This window comes from Canis lupus, chromosome 1 (genome assembly GCF_048164855.1).
Source record: "Canis lupus baileyi chromosome 1, mCanLup2.hap1, whole genome shotgun sequence".
NCBI classification, from domain to species: domain Eukaryota; kingdom Metazoa; phylum Chordata; class Mammalia; order Carnivora; family Canidae; genus Canis; species Canis lupus.
Window position 1 is genome coordinate 92306141 of NC_132838.1, and position 16519 is coordinate 92322659.

At 43.9% G+C, this 16519-nt stretch overlaps 1 protein-coding gene across 1 annotated transcript; it reads left to right on the top strand.

Moving 5' to 3' along the window:
* The first annotated feature begins 3681 nt into the window (after positions 1 to 3681).
* On the top strand, positions 3682 to 15963 carry KCNV2 (potassium voltage-gated channel modifier subfamily V member 2). The gene is made up of 2 exons (XM_072806988.1): positions 3682 to 5189; positions 15117 to 15963. Exons 1-2 carry the CDS (start codon positions 3819 to 3821, stop codon positions 15396 to 15398), a joined length of 1653 nt encoding a protein of 550 aa, XP_072663089.1. The 5' UTR covers positions 3682 to 3818; the 3' UTR covers positions 15399 to 15963.
* The last annotated feature ends 556 nt before the right edge of the window (positions 15964 to 16519 follow it).

A 16519-nucleotide genomic window follows, 5' to 3' on the forward strand; every position in this document is an offset into this window, starting at 1 on the left:
AATTTAAGACAAATGAATCATCAAAGAAAGATCTGGAACCTCAGTAATTTCAAGGCAGAAGCCAGCTTTAAGTTCATACAGGTTTCCCTCCTCCCTACAGATTCTTAAATGCATTCCCATTCTACTTTTGGGCAGTTGTCCTTGCTAGTAAAGTTTTCCATGTGTGGATACGCATCTACACTTGCCCTCGGCAAAGGAAAAATCCAAGAGCAAAATCCAAGCAACATGCCCAAACCAACAGATGCATTTGCGTGTAAGAGAAAATTAAGTGTGGTCTGTCCAGGCAACACTCCCTGACGACTCCGTGGCTGTGGTGTTTGCACTTAGCTTTGAGATGCCTCACAAACATACTAACTCTCCTGTGTTTCAGTGTAAAAGCCGTGACAGCATTGAAAGCTTAGGTACGCACCGGCATATGACTGCAATGGAGAGGACATGAGAAATAGAATAGTGATACTCTTTTATAATAGTATGATCACTTCTGCAGCGAAAAGGCACTTGTTGACAGTATTCAGCATAATAGAAAGAAGAGATGAAATTGGAGAATAGTTCAGTGCATGTCTGGAGAAACAGCATTAATATTGTAGGCCATCCAGGGAACACAAGAAGCGCATTTAGGAACTTAGAGGTTGCACTAGGCCTGGTTAGGCCTTGTCTTAAGCTTAGAAGTTTGAGGTCTATTGAAAACTGAACCAGGTCAGCAGGTGCAGCCCCTATAGCAACTGTGATCTATCTGTCCAACGACCTGGACACATAATTAAAACTGCATGATGTGATAGAGACAGCACTACACACCAGTGGGGGAAAACCAGATTATTCAGTTCATGCGTTGGGACATGTGGATCAAACCCTGGAAAATGGAGTTGAGTCTCTACTTCACTCTTTACCTCAAAATTAATTCTTGATAGATCGAATACTTAAATGTGAGAAGTAGAACTATGTGAAGAAAAACCTTTGAAATTACAGAGTGGGTGAAGACTTCCCTAATATGGCACTACGCTGAGAAGCCTTCAAATAAAAAATTTATATGGGAAAAAAAACTCACCAAAGGATCAAGTCAGAAATGAAAATTGCAATCCATGCCCCAGCTAAAGGGTCTATTTTCAGAATATAGATACCTCTCCCACAAATCAATAAAAATGCCAACTTGTTGATAAAAGGCAGAAAAAGACATACAACTAATGACATGAAGAGAGACTGAGCTGCATTCATAATGAGAGAAATACAAATTAAAATGATCCCACATCATTTTTCACCTATCAAATGGGTGGAGTTCAAGAAGTATGATGATGAGTTACAGATCCATAAAAACTTTATGAGGCAAATTGGCATCATCGATCAAAATTGCTAACATGTAGTCTTTGATATGGCAATTCCACTTCTAATAATTTATCCTTTATATACCTTTTTTTAAAAAAAATTTTTTTCAAAGATTTTATTTATTTAAGAGAGTACAAACAGGGGAGTACCAGAGGGAAATGGAGAAATAGGCTCCCCACAGAATAGGAAGCCTAACACAGGGCACAATCCCAGGACAGGACGCTGGGATCATGACCTGAGCTGAAGGCAGATGTTTAACCAACTGAGCCACCCAGGCACCCAAAAAAACTTTTTATTATGAAGAAATTCAAACACCTAGGAAAGCAGAATAGTATAATGAACTTCTATGTCCTCATCACTCAGTGTCAACAGTACTGACTCATGGCCAGTCCTATTTCCATGCCATGGCCATCTCCTTTCTTTCTCTATGCTCTATTTTCTTAGAGCAAATCTCAGGTATCATATCATTTTGTCCGTAAACACGTCAGTAGGTCTCTCTAAAGATATACAACCTCTCTTTTACCATTACAAGACCATTACCACAACTAAAAGTATTCACAAGAATTCCTAAATACTATAAAATTTCCAACTGTCTTGAAAACATTTCAGCCTTTTTGTTTGAATCAGAATTCCAAATAAGACACACATTCCTATCAGACAGAACATTTTAAGTAGCATTCATCAGGACACCTGGGTGGCTCAGTGGGTTCAGCATCTGCCTTCGGGCTCACATCATGAACCCAGGGTCCTGGGATGGAGCCCTGTATAGGGCTCCCTGCTCAGCGGGGTGGGTCTGCTTCTCCCTCTTCCTCTTCCCATGCTCATGTTTGTGATCTCTTTCTCAAAAATAAAATTAAATCTTAAAAAAAATAGAATTATTCATGCATGTGTAAGATGATATCATTTTTAATCTCTCCCCAAGGCATCTGTCAAATTTGTTTTGTCCTATCTAGTCAGATTTCTTGATGATCCTTCCTACATCTTGAACATGTATAATGTATATGCAAAGTTTTAATTGCATCACTGTTTACAGGAGGCAAGATATAAAACAACCTGAATGCTTAACACTGTCAGACTACTTGCGGCTACTCTCAAAATGAGATAGACACTTACGTTCAGATATTAAAACACCTCTAAGATACATAGTTAATTGGAAAAAAGCAATGTACAGGAGTATACTGTGATTTGTGTTAATAATAAAGAGCTATTAAGATGACAGATGGAGATGTGCTTTTGCTTGTATACGTTTAGAATATTTTTGGAGGAACAATGAAAAAGTATTCTGGAACAGTAACAGTGGTTGCCTCCTCAGAGGCACACCTGATAACTGCAAGTTCCATTTGTGAGAGAGACAAACTGTCCTCTATAATGTACCTTGTACCCTTTGAAATTTTTTTTTTTGCCATCAACACTTACTAGCTATTCAAAATAAATTGAACTTAGAAACAAATTTTCTGCTCAGAACAAATCTCTTCCTCTTCTCTGCTACCCACGTATTTTTAATTCCCTTTTGTTGCGCTTGCCTAACTCCTCCATCCCCCACAAAACTGTGAGCGATTGTGTCCCCATAGAGTTCCCATCCCCAGCGTCTAGTACTTCGCTTTACACATGGAAAGAGACTTAAAAAAATGTTTTCTTAAGTGATGTCTTGAAGAACAGTGAAGACCTTTTCCTTGGAATAAAGTCTGGTCACCTTTACATGTGATCTAACGTAGCCACGAGGCAGGGGCACAAGAACATGTCCCCACTAGTTCTGGGACTCTATCTGGAAACATGCCTTTATCACTCAAAAGGAAGGATGGAAAAGAGAGGCAGAGAAACAGAGACAAAGGCAAATCAAGTACTGAGAAGATAAGACTGAACTCCAGAGCAGTACTGCTAAGTAAAATCCATCTGGGGGAGAAAAATGTGATTGTGTGAAAGAATGGGAAGGGGGTCATCTGAGGTCTTGCGTGATCTAAACAAGGGGCTACACTAAAGGGACACAGGCTTGTGATGAAGGGCGCTTCAAGCATTCTGGGGCCATTTCTGTCCTTGTTCCTGCAGAGGCTGCAATTTCAGGAGCTAGGCCAAGACCCAGGCACCCGTATTCTATAGTTAATTCAGCTGATTTTACGCCAACACGGGGACACTGAGCACCTCCTAAGAGTTGCTGACATTTTTATTAGCAATCGTCTCTGCCACCTTCTGATTATCTACAGACTTAAGACCACATAATCAAGCCCTAGGTCAGGGAGCGGAGGAGGAAACTAGCTAAGAGGCTCTAAATCCCTCCTAACGCTTGCCGCCTCCCTATCAGCAAGATTAGAGCAGTCAGCAGCCATCTGCGCCTGTTCAGACTCCGGCCTGGGAGCGCCGGCCTGGGAGCGCCGCGCGCCGGGTGCAGGCTGCCCTGTCACTGCGGGCCACGGACCCGCCCTCCCGGCGGCCGTCCCCAGCCTGGAGAGCCAGACCCCGACCGCCAGGGAGGAGAAGCCAGGGGTCCACCCGCCGCAGCCATGCTGAGACAGAGCGAGAGGCGGCGCTCTTGGGGCTACAGGCCCTGGAGGGTCACGGAGGGCGAGGAGGCGTCCCAGGCCGCGGGCAGCCAGCACCGCAGGAGCGTCTGCTCCGTGGGGGCCCGCTCCGGCTCCCAGGCCAGCATCCCGCCGTGGACCGAGGGCAGCTATAACTACTACATCGAGGAGGACGAGGACGGGGAGGAGGAGGATGACCTGAAGGACGACCCCGGCGAGGACCAGCCGCCGGACGCCCGCACCGCCCCTCCCGTGTCGCCCACGCTGAACGTGAACGTGGGCGGCCAGAGCTACCGCCTGGACTGCTGCGAGCTGGCCTGTCACCCCAAGACGCGCCTGGGCCGCCTGGCCACGTCCGCCAGCCGCAGCCGCCAGCTGGGCCTGTGCGACGACTACGAGGCGCGGACGGACGAGTACTTCTTCGACCGCGACCCGGCCGTCTTCCAGCTGGTCTACAACTTCTACGCGTCCGGGGTGCTGCTGGTGCGCGACGAGCTGTGCCCGCGCTGCTTCCTGGAGGAGCTGGGCTACTGGGGCGTGCGGCTCAAGTACACGCCGCGCTGCTGCCGCATCTGCTTCGAGGAGCGGCGCGACGAGCTCAGCGACCAGCTCAAGATCCAGCGCGAGCTGCGCGCCCAGGCGCAGGCCGAGGAGGCCGAGGAGCTCTTCCGCGACATGCGCTTCTACGGGCCGCAGCGCCGCCGCCTCTGGAACCTGCTGGAGAAGCCCTTCTCGTCCGTGGCCGCCAAGGCCATCGGCGTGGCCTCCAGCCTCTTCGTGCTCCTCTCCGTCGTGGCGCTGGCGCTCAACACGGTGGAGGAGATGCAGCAGCAGGCGGAGCAGGGCGCGGGCGGCGGCGACCCGCGGCCCATCCTGGAGCACGTGGAGGTGCTGTGCATCGCCTTCTTCACGCTCGAGTTCCTGCTGCGCCTCGCCTCCACCCCCGACCTGCGGCGCTTCGCGCGCAGCGCCCTCAACGTGGTCGACCTGGTGGCCATCCTGCCGCTCTACCTGCAGCTGCTGCTCGAGTGCTTCACGGGTGAGGACCAGCGGCCCGGCAAGGGCTCGCAGCGGGAGCACGACCTGGAGACGGTGGGCCGCGTGGGCAAGGTGGGCCAGGTGCTGCGCATCATGCGCCTCATGCGCGTCCTGCGCATCCTCAAGCTGGCGCGCCACTCCACCGGCCTGCGCGCCTTCGGCTTCACGCTGCGCCAGTGCTACCAGCAGGTGGGCTGCCTGATGCTCTTCATCGCCATGGGCATCTTCACCTTCTCGGCGGCCGTCTACTCCGTGGAGCACGACATGCCCGACACCAACTTCACCAGCATCCCCCACGCCTGGTGGTGGGCCGCGGTGAGTACCGAGGCCCCGGCTTCCCCGCCCTCCTCCCCAGCCCCGCCGAAGCCGCTCCTCCCTTTCCTGGGTCAGCAGCCGGTCTGCCTTGCTTGGGGGCCGCTGCTCTCCCCAGGCCTCTGCTGCCTCCGGTGAATAAAAACATCAGTGGGGGGTTATAAAGTTGGAAAGACACTGTCCAGTAAGTAACTGAATTCAACTTGGTCCTAGGAATCTCAATCTAGATGTAGTCTTAAATCCCTGGACAGCCTGATTTTAAAAAGGATTTCTTGTTCACGCATGTGGGAGAAGTTCATCATCCTCATTCTTACTCACCACCTATCCAACACTTGATGTCCTAAGTGGTTTGTAAAGATTCTCTTATTTCAGTATCACGACCCTGTGAATGGCTAGGATCACTCACTTTTTTTTTTTTTTTTTGATGGGAACAAATTGGAAATGGCTCCATATTTGAAGAAAACTATTAACTTTATGCAGGGAAAAAGTGAGACTCAGCTGACCAGTGTCCACCGTAACTAAAATCCCACTGGTTCTAGCCAAACTGGAGTGTGGAAAGAAGCATCTACAACCGAAACTTGCTCCAGTGTCACTGAAGTTCCTTCAGGATCTGGTATTCTTGCCCCATTCTACAGCTGGAGGAAGCGAGTAACAGAGGGTGTAGACACACAGCTAAAGGTAGCCAAACCCAAACCCATCCAATGACAAAATCCATGCCCTTCCTACAGTCAGCACTGCCTCCTTCATGCTTCATTTCTGGGCTGTGCCTTGCCTAATTTGCACAGTCTTTTAGTCGTTTTTGTTCTTTTCTTCAGTACTTGCCTTTTATAATAATTTATGCCCTTTACTCAAATATCTGTAATGTCTGGTATGCTAGACTAAATCCCTGGAAAATCCCCAAACCAGTTACTGTACATGCTGATTGATAAATTGACATTGGTACATAGAGGGAAGAAGTGGGTTGTGATTTCCCTATTTTTAGAAGTAGAAGGCTTGTAACGCCTTAAAGAACATTAAGCAAATATAACCAGTTTTTCCCCATGTAAGGAACAAGGTACGTTCAATATTATCATTGGGTATGTTAGAACCCACTAACTGGTGTGAACTTGAGGTGAACCGACCCAGGGCTACACAGAACCAACCCAGAACTACAATGCAGTTCAGCAAGATGGAAGATTTGGGACTAAAATCTAAATCTAAATCTGCTAAAAATTAACTGTGACACTAAATAATTATGAAACCTCACTTCCTTACTTCCTGTCCTTAGTTTTCTTGTCTCTAAAAAGGGGTGGCTACAGAACTCTATAATTCAATTAGTCTTCCGTCACTGAAAAGCAGAGCACTCATATGTCAAATAGGATTTGTGAGCTTTCTTCAGTGATGGGATGACATTAGGCTCTTCCCAACGAGCTAGCCAAATGCTGCAATTCTGATCATATTCCAGGTGACAAAAGGTCATCTCCATAGTAGATAAACCACATGTACAGATGGAGCTGATAGAGGATGATTTGTCCCCAGCAAATGACATTTATTTTGGAGGTGAGTAAAGGAGAAAGGGGGGGGGGGGGGAAGAGCAAATCCACATGCTGATGATATACTACCAGGTTGACAGTCAAGTTTCCATTCATCCAAGTATCTTGTTTTCAACCCACAAAACTTTTTAAAATTTTGTATATTACTACAAAATTTGGTAAGAATTCTGTTGCTAATTTTTCATTTTAAAAAATTTCCTGAAGTGAATGCCTATTGATCCCATTTAATTTCTTGATTTGTTTAATGTACAATGACACTTAAGACTTTCAAGTTACCCCCCTTTTTATGCTAAAATTGTTTTAGTTAAAAATCGGTGTTTTCAAAAAAAAAATCAGTGTTTTCCTTAAGTTTTACAATAAAAGTTGAATCGCCATTCCATTTTTGTTGATAACAAATTTTAGCAATTCTTGCTTTTGCTGATGCAAGTTTTATTTTGTGGACATTGTCTCTATCAAGCACTATTTTCACAGGCCAAAATTTGCACATTTCAACCTTACCATTGACCAACCTTAACCTTTATCAAAAGCCTCTGTCCATTTATTCTGAGAATTTTATAGACTAGTAAAAATCTTTATGAATTAGATATGTCTGAACTTATCTATGAAAACTATAGGAGTTGCCCCTTGAACATTCAAATGCTGCTCTATGTCCCAGGACAATATAGATTAAGCAGATTCTTCTCCATATTTCTGATGGCATTCCATATTGTGGAATTTATCCATATTTTCAATAGAGCAAAGAGAAAAAGAATACCATCAAAACGACGCAGACAGAATGTTTTGTTTCCTTATGTAGATACCAAGTAAAAGATGCAAAACAAAGATGAATTCTACAGAAGAATCACAAAATTCATCTTACTCATTCCCTGATCTAGAATTTTTTGATCACCTCCACTGTACCAAGTAGTATTCTAAACACTAGGGATACTGAGTGATAGAAAAATAAAAAAAAATAAAAAAAAAAAAGAATTTCTTTCCCTCATGGAGTTTCCATTCTAATGGAGAAAGAGAATATATTATTTCAGATACTGATGTGTGTCTCCTATGAGATAATAGGATAGAAAGAGCTGGGTGCAGAATCTACCTTTGATAGGATGGCCTGAAATTTGAAGAAATGAGAAGAAACCCATCTATATAGACATGACTGAACAGAAATGACAATAAGGGGGAATCAGAATTAACTCTGATGCAGTTGTCTCCAAGTATTTTATTGATCACGTATCTTGTAATTTAAAATTTTTTGAGCACATACCCATGGTAAATGTGTATTCAGCTATTCATAAATTACGTTATTTATTGTTATAATAATGATGCATCACAAACTACCCCAAAATTTTTTTTTAATTTTTATTTATCTATGATAGTCACACAGAGAGAGAAAGAGAGAGAGGCAGAGACACAGGCAGAGGGAGAAGCAGGCTCCATGCACTGGGAGCCCGACGTGGGACTCGATCTCGGGTCTCCAGGATTGCACCCTGGGCCAAAGGCAGGCGCTAAACTGCTGTGCCACCCAGGGATCCCCTACCCCAAAATTGAATCACTTATAATGTCAAGCATTGATTTAGCTTATGAGTTTGCAAGTCAGCAATTTAAGCTGGTTTCAACTAGAAGATTCTTTTCATTTGGGCTGGTGCCAGTCACTCATTTGTCTGATGATCAGCTGGCTGACATCTGGGATGAAAGAGGAGACTAGACCACATATCCTTCATCCTCCAGCAGGCATGTGCCCATGGCAATGGACAAGAGAGGGAGTGCAAGCTCAACCATGTGAACACTGTATAATTTTTTGTTCATGTCATTTGCTCAGCCCATTGGTGAAGGCAAGTCATAAGGCCAAATTTAGAGTTTAAGAGCAGACCAGATTATCCCATCCAGTGTAGAAAAGCACTGAAAAGTTTTATGGCAATGAGCTTAGATACAGAAAGATATAAAGTATTAGGTCCACTGAATGGACATTTTTCCAAAGGAGATGTACAGATGGCCAATGTACACATGAAAAAATGCTTAACATCACCCATCAGCAGTAAAATGCAAATCAAAACTGCAATGAGATATCACCTCATACCCATCAGAATGGCTAAAATAAAAAAGACAAGAAACAGCAAGAGTTGGCGAGAATGTGGGGGGAAAAGGAACCCTCGTGCACTATTGGTGGGAATGTAAATTGGTGCAGCCACTGTGTAAAACGATATAGAGGTTCCTAAAAAAATTTAAGAAATACTGTACAATCTAAGAAATCCACTACTGAGTATTAACCCAAAGAACATGAAAAGAGTAATTTGAAAAGATACATGCACCCCTATGTTCATCACAGTATTGTTTACAATACCCAAATTATGGAAGCAACCCATGTGTACATTGATAGATGAATAAAGATGTGGTATGTGTGCATATACACCTGTACACAGCACAGGGGATATATATACTCAGCCATAAAAAAAGAATGGGATTTTGCCATTTGCAACAACATGGATGGATCTATAGGACATTATGCTAAGTGATATAAACTAGAGGAAGACTAATGTCACATGATTTTACTTCTCTGTGGAATCTTAAAAAATAAAATGAACAAAAAAAAAAAAGGCAGAAATATACCCATAAATACAGAGAATAAATTAGAGGTTGCTAGATAGCAGGGTGGTGGGGGGCGGGGATGGGTAAAGTGGGTGAAGAGTGTGAGCTACAGGCTTCCAGTCATGGAATTTTAAATGACAGGGTTGAAAGGTAGAGCATAGGGAATATAAGCAATGGTATTGTAATCAGGTTGTATGGTAACAGATGGTAGCATAATATAATGTGTAGGCTTGTTCAGTCACTATGTTGTTCACCTGAAATTCATGTAACACTGTGTGTTGACTGTATTTCTATTAAAAAAATTAGATCCGTAATACAGTCATTCTACTGTAGTAAGACAGTGCTGCTCAACTCTAAGTACACATCAGAAAATATATATTCACAAACAGAGTTTAAAAATGAGGTAAAGAAAGGATTGGTAGTATCTTTCAGACTACAGTGCTGTATGCCTTATATATTCAACCTCATTAGAGACAGATTCTCTAAACCATCCTTCCATGTGCTATTAGTACTTTCCGACAACCCTAAAATATGACTCGTTTTTCATAATCTTCCCTCTCTCTATGCCAAGGATCCTGCAACCTTCCTCTGTAAATCAACCCAAGGTTTTAAGAGGAATACAGTAATTTTCATTGTTGTGAATACTTCTCCAGCTGCAAAACAAATCCCTCATGGACACATTCATGTCTGCAAATGCTCACGCATTAGGATGTAAGATGGCCCTGTCCTATTCGTCTGTCAAATGGAGATTATTTGTGAGCATTAATGTAATAGGAAACATATGTAAAATGCTAGCCTGTAGTACATCCACCATAAATAGAAGCTACCATATCTGTCTAGTTGATAGTCTTTATCATGTGGAAGCCATAACCTTTGCTTCCAGATTCATTTGGAGGAAAATAAAACAGAAGTGATTCCTTCTCTACTGGAAAAAGAGAGACTCTAAGACATATGAGGGGGTCAGCTGTTCTCCCCTGGAAGAGCTTCTACGTGTCCAGATAAATAGGCACACACCTGGAGCCGCTCCAGCCATGTTGGGGCTCTCCTGGCTGCCTGGCTGCAGGAGATGCATGGCACAGCTGGCAGGAAGAGTCAGCTCTGTAATGAAGCTGTCATCATTGGCCTCCAGTGCAGCTATGTTTTTAAGCAGAAAAGGGCAACCGGACCGTTCAACAGGCCATTTCCTTCTGAGCTTCAAGAGTAAGTTAAAACTATAGAAACCAAACAGGAAACTATGTCATGAACTCATTCCTTGAAAAACTAACAAAAACTCTTCAAAAAGAAAATTAATCTCTGGCTGAGGGAACAGATAATTGTGCCACAGAGACCTTGCTCCTATCTTTGTTTTCCCAAAGTATGCTATCATTTCCTTGCAAATAGATGGCCCTTACAAGATCGCTGAGATTTTATTTTATTTTAATGGATTGATTGCTTACTTTAAGATGACCCATTTGAAGGTGAATCAGCCAACTTGCAGTCAGGAACATGGTGGGGAGAGTAGATATTTTAAACAGATTGAATTTGATACAGGGTTATAGATACATGGGTGTTAGAAGGCTAGAAGAGAAGCAAGGGGAAACATGGAACAGCTTCCAGGCTTAGAACTGAGGGACCACATAGAAAGTAGAGTTACTCCAACCCACAAGTGCAGAGAAAGAGCCACTGAGCAGCTGTCACGGGGACTCCTAGGATAACACCATGAGGTTAGGGTCCCATGTGCCCAAAGATGCCTGAGCCACAGGGATCTGCTATACTGGAGGATGGGGACAGACACCAGAAGCAGGAGTAGAGACCCTTATTTCCTCACTCACTTCTAGTGTCCCCACACTATCTCATTTGTAGAACACAACCAAAAGCCAGTGAGCAAGGGTGTCTGGGAAATGTAGTGTGCAGACTCCCAGCTGCAGAACTACAGGAGAGTCCAGAAGAGTGTCACGCTTGGGACTGAGAGACAACGGGTAAATGTTTGGCACAGATAGCAGTAAAAGGAGGCATCTTCTTAGCTCTTTCAGAAATAGCACAGGACCCATAAATGGAGCAAAGGCTCTTAGGTACTTCTATGACTTTTGCTCCTGTGGACTTATGACTCTGGGGTAGTACCCCTTGAGGTCCTCAAACAATGATCCTCCTGTAAGCCAGGAGGACTTATGGGAATTGGAGTTGTCGAGGATAGGCAAAAGTACCAAGTGAACCGTGGATGTGGAGGACACCACCATTATTGTGTACCTTTCCATGGCTGGATAAATAGATCCTATATCTGCCTTAGTTTTTGCACACCCCCTTATTGTACAATTTACATACACATCGGGACTTTAACATACAGATGAGGCTGGTGGATTCTCTTTAAAGCCCTCTTCTCACCCATGACCTCATTCTAACAAAGCTTCCACCCCTCAAAACATTCTCTGAATTCCACTGGGGAATTATCTTTGGAGACTGTGATATGCCCCATTTACTTTTTTGAAATGGTGCCAAATCCTCACCTTTTTGAATGCAGATTTGAGATTTTAAAATATCATCAAGACCCTTGAGTTTAAGATTGACATCTAGAGTTATCTACCTTGAGGGTTAAGACTACTTGCTTCAAGTCATGCCACTGACTCCTCTGTGCAGATTAGAATCCAAAGAGGAATTCCTAAAATATTTGTAGCAATAACAGCATGAATAGGCTACGTATAGCCTTTGAAGCTAAATTCTTTAAAAGACAACATGCATTGAGATATGTAATAATTTTAGCCAGAAATTACTGGTCTTTACCACCTCGAATTGTTTGCGAACACTAGAAGGGGTGTTTGTTATTTTGAAAAATCGGTTGTGTTCCCTGGGATCCTATTTCCTACATGTGTGGATTACCAGGTGCCAAGATTTAATCTAGGCTTCATTCATCATGAAGGAAACAAACATTCCTTGTTAAAGGAGAAATACCACTATAGTCATTCTGAGGTTTCAGAGAAAAACTGGATGCTTGTCCTCCCTATAATGTTGAGGCAGCCAGGATTTGCTGATTGATGGGTGAGCTTCTGGGGGAAAGGTCACATTCTGGCTTTTGGGACCCAAAGGCTAGGGAAAATATGTAAGCCTTCCATGGAATGGTACGTTTCCAGTTTATTGAGTGGCTGAGCCAGCCAGTGTTTTCAGGATATTAAGATGGATTGCAGAAACACTGGTCACATTTCTAGACCCAACTCCTCCTAATGGGAGAACTCACTCTGTGAGGTCACATGTGTCAGTCTAGGGCCTTCCATTTTTCATGTTCATGAAGGGAGAAATGGGTTTGGTCAGTGGAACATGGAGAAGAGTCCCCGAACACTGAGAAATTCTGCATTCCTCTTGGAAGCAAGGAGCAAGCACCATGTCACTAGTTGAATCAAACTGTCCACAGAATAGACAGTGCAAAGATTAGCTCTGCATTTTGAACAGATTCTTCAGGACCAGTCAGACAGAGCCTCCTAGCAGAAGACATCTTTTCTCTAAAAATAGAGATCCAAGATACACAAAAATATTTAGGTCATATTATGTGCATCAAATATTTAATCTCCCTTAAGCCAATGCTCTTTGCTTTTGACTTCACTCAAAGTTCAGCCAAAAAAAAAAAAAAAAATGAAGTCGAGGTTGAGAGTGAAGGAAAGCCAGTGTGGGGTTTGATGAGAAGTTTAAAATAGGCACTTTGGCTCAATTATCTTCCTCTGCATTCTCCTAGCCTCCTGCCTTCCATCTTGCAGGCTAGGTAACCTCAGAGCCCCTGCTTTGGCCTTGCATGGATGCCTCCTGTCCTGAACTACCCCTTCCTGTCACTTGGCCCTATGCCCAGACTCCCTGTAGGCTTCCTCCAGGGCCAGTAGACAGAGGAACTCAACGTTCATACAGACGTATGAGTGCTGTGCTTAATAACATATGAAAGCCATGGTTTAGTTCACGTACCTGGACAGAGACCTGACTTGGGTCTTTTATTTCAGATATGGCCAGTGACAAGACACACACACACACATACGTTGAGATTAACCCACGATCTCACTGTACCACTGCCTCTCCTCACCCTTTGCAAAAAAGTAGGAAACGAAGATTCTCTCCTGGAGCCAGAGTGTCCCCCACCTCATTTCCCTGCTGCTCAGCAGGATCCAAGCAGGAATCCATTTCTATAGCCCACAGGTCTAAAAACCATGAGCTAAACATTATCACTCACATAGTCAGCACCAGGCTTTCCTTCAGTCCGTTAACACCCCTATGGGGTAGCTACTACTATTCTCACCATATTTCACAAGTAGAAACAGCCAGAGAGAATATAAGTGACTTGCCTAAGTCACACAGCTGGGAGATGGATTCAGAGCCAGGTAGCCTAAGGCCATCTCTGTTTCCTCAAGCTAGTCTATATCATCCTGCCTCTCTTAGGTGCTTGCTTGTATTCTCCCACCATGGGAAGGGGCAGCCCACCCTCAGTAGGTCTCTCACTGGAAATGGAGCAGTGAGAGGTAGTACATCCCCCATCCCAAAGAAGAGGTCAAGCTTTCACTTTTTCATGGTCTGGCTGGAGCTATGGTTCTTACCAGCAACACCAGACTGGCCCACCTGGCCCACTTCTCCATTCTATTCTAACTAATCAGTTACATTTACCCTAAGTTAAACTAACCCTTATATCAAAACAAAAAATGTTTATATTTTTAAGTTAAACAGTATGGATCAACAGGCTAACTGTGCATTTTACTACCATTTTCCAGAAAATCATGGCAACACCACAAATCTATGAAGCAAATGGTGCCCCCTGGAGTTGTGCAATGCACAGTGTTCAACTAAGCAACAGCCCTGCCTACAAGCCTTCTAGTAATTTAGTCAATAGTCTGGGGACCAATGGGAGGCTCAGTACATGAGGCTTAAAAAATAGGCCCAAGAGATTTTCCCAGGTTTTCTCTGGCTACACTGACTGATAACTAGTCCCAGAGGTATCTGCACTTTAAAACAGAAGCTTGTTAACCTAAATAAATCTCTAATTAGTAGAATTTAAAGTGGTGTGCAAGAGTGATGGCAGAAATTTCATGTGGAGTGAACACGTTTTTGGACTGTGATGTCTTACAGAAAAGTCCCTTTGCAAAATAATGAGAGTGTGTTTCTCTAGACATTTCTAATTAAAGCACCTTCATAGACAATATCTCATTTGAATGACATAATAACTCTGAGAAGTATTATAATTTTCTCCATTTTAAAGATGAGAGAAGTACAACAGAGGAGGTTAATACTTCTGTGTGCCTGATACTGTGTTAAGTGCTGTGTGTTCATTTTCTTTAGTCTTCAGGAGAAGACTATGGAGTTGGGTATTTTAGATGAAGGAACCAAGGCTTAGAGACAGAATATTTTCAGTGGGGAAGGGTCAGAGTTAGGACATGGACCCATGTATGACTAGTTCTAAGCCCGGGCTCTTCCCAGTACATCTATCTTGTGGGCAAACCCTGAGGCCCTGGTCCTAAAGCTGGCCTCTCTGAGGGGAGGCAGAGACCCACATTTATTGAACCCATGCTACCCTAGGAGCTTTACATATGGTATCTTATATACTCTCCACACCTTTTAAAATAGCTATGATCTCTGTATTGTGTATGAGAAAACTTGTAATAGAATTTAAACTCAAGACTTGCAGCCCCACGGCTTGTGTTCTTTTCATGATGCAGATCCTGCAGGCAAACCTTCTAGTACCTCCTAAAGCTGGCTCTGTGGGACCCCATTACATGATCTGTCTGTACCTTCAGGGAGACAAAACATTTTCCTGCTCAATTCTCTCCTGTCTTCTCCTCCATCACAGTGCTAACGGTTCCTTCCCACTTTCCTTCCCATACAGGTGAGCATCTCTACTGTGGGCTATGGAGACATGTACCCAGAGACCATCCTGGGCAGGCTTTTTGCCTTTCTCTGCATTGCTTTTGGAATTATCCTCAACGGGATGCCAATTTCCATCCTCTACAACAAATTCTCAGATTACTACAGCAAGCTCAAAGCTTATGAATATACTGCTATGAGAAGGGAAAGGGGAAAGGTAGAGTTCCTGCAAAGAGCCAAAAAGAAGATGGCAGAGTGTTTGGCTAGAAGCCACCTACAGCCCACACCAAGGCAGGAGAGTTGATGTTTCAAAGGAGAGATGGCTGGTAGACCCTGTGAACCTCAAAGTTTCAATCCTTTGTATCATCAGTGCAAAGACATGTGAGAGTCATACACAAAGGGCATCCAGTTCAGAGCTCTACTTCTGGAAATGTCCATCTTGGCCCCAACTGGGACTGCCTCATTTGTTCTTTAACTGTGTTGTATGTAGGAGTCTGACATCCTACAACTTGCGTCACCTCCCCAGTGACACTGGTACCGAAAACTCCTTGACAGGAGCAACATCTTCAATTTCTCTTACAGCTTCTCATGGCTTCTCAATAAATATGTTTGGACTCAAGTTTCCGCAAAGAAAAAAAATCCTTAATTTTCTAGGGAGAAACAGAATGTTGCAGCATGAACTATATGAGCTTTAGAGTTAGACCAACCTCAGGCGGAAGCCCAGACCTACTGGATGCATGGTTTAGGGAAGGTCCTCTACTTACCTGAGCCTCAGTTTCTTCAAATGTGAAATGTAGGTTATAAGACCTACCTTGTAATATCAGCATGAGGACTGGAGATAATACAATAAATGGTAGCTGTTAAAATTATGTAAGTGGTTGTCGTTGTCTAATACACTTTCTAGGTGGATGGTTATCAGCCCAGGGACATTTGTCACCTCCAGCTCCCCTTGCCCTGGGGATATTTGGCAATGTCTAGACATGTTTCTAATGGTCACCACGGTGAGGTAGGATCAGAGTAGCTACTGGCATTTCATAGGTAGAGGTTTGGGATGCTGCTCCACATGCACAGGACAGCCCCATAACAAAGAGTCATCTGACTCAAAAAGTCAATGGAACCAAAGCTGAGAAACCCTCATCTAGACTGATCATGGAAGGCCCCAGACCTGCCCTATAACATACCCAAGTGTGCTAATCACCTTCCCTTGAGAGGCACCCGGACATGTCCTCTCCGTCATCTTTCTATGGGGAAAAAAAAAATTTAAAAACCCTGCCTTTTGGATAATGTTCTGGACTGAGTGCTGAAAAGAAGGGAATTCGATCAATATAGCCCTCTGCTCTGGGCTTGTCTGTAAGTCAGAAAACCAGTCCCTACTGGGTGCTGATGCTTTCTCGCCCTGCCTCCTCTCCTCCTATTTCCTTCCTC

Excerpts from the sequence above, each read along its gene's own strand:
- KCNV2 (XM_072806988.1), top strand. The coding sequence starts at position 3,819 with ATGCTGAGACAGAGCGAGAGGCGGCGCTCTTGGGGCTACAGGCCCTGG. Across the intron at positions 5,190-15,116 it reads ACGCCTGGTGGTGGGCCGCG|GTGAGCATCTCTACTGTGGG; the intron begins GTGAGTACCGAG and ends CTTCCCATACAG.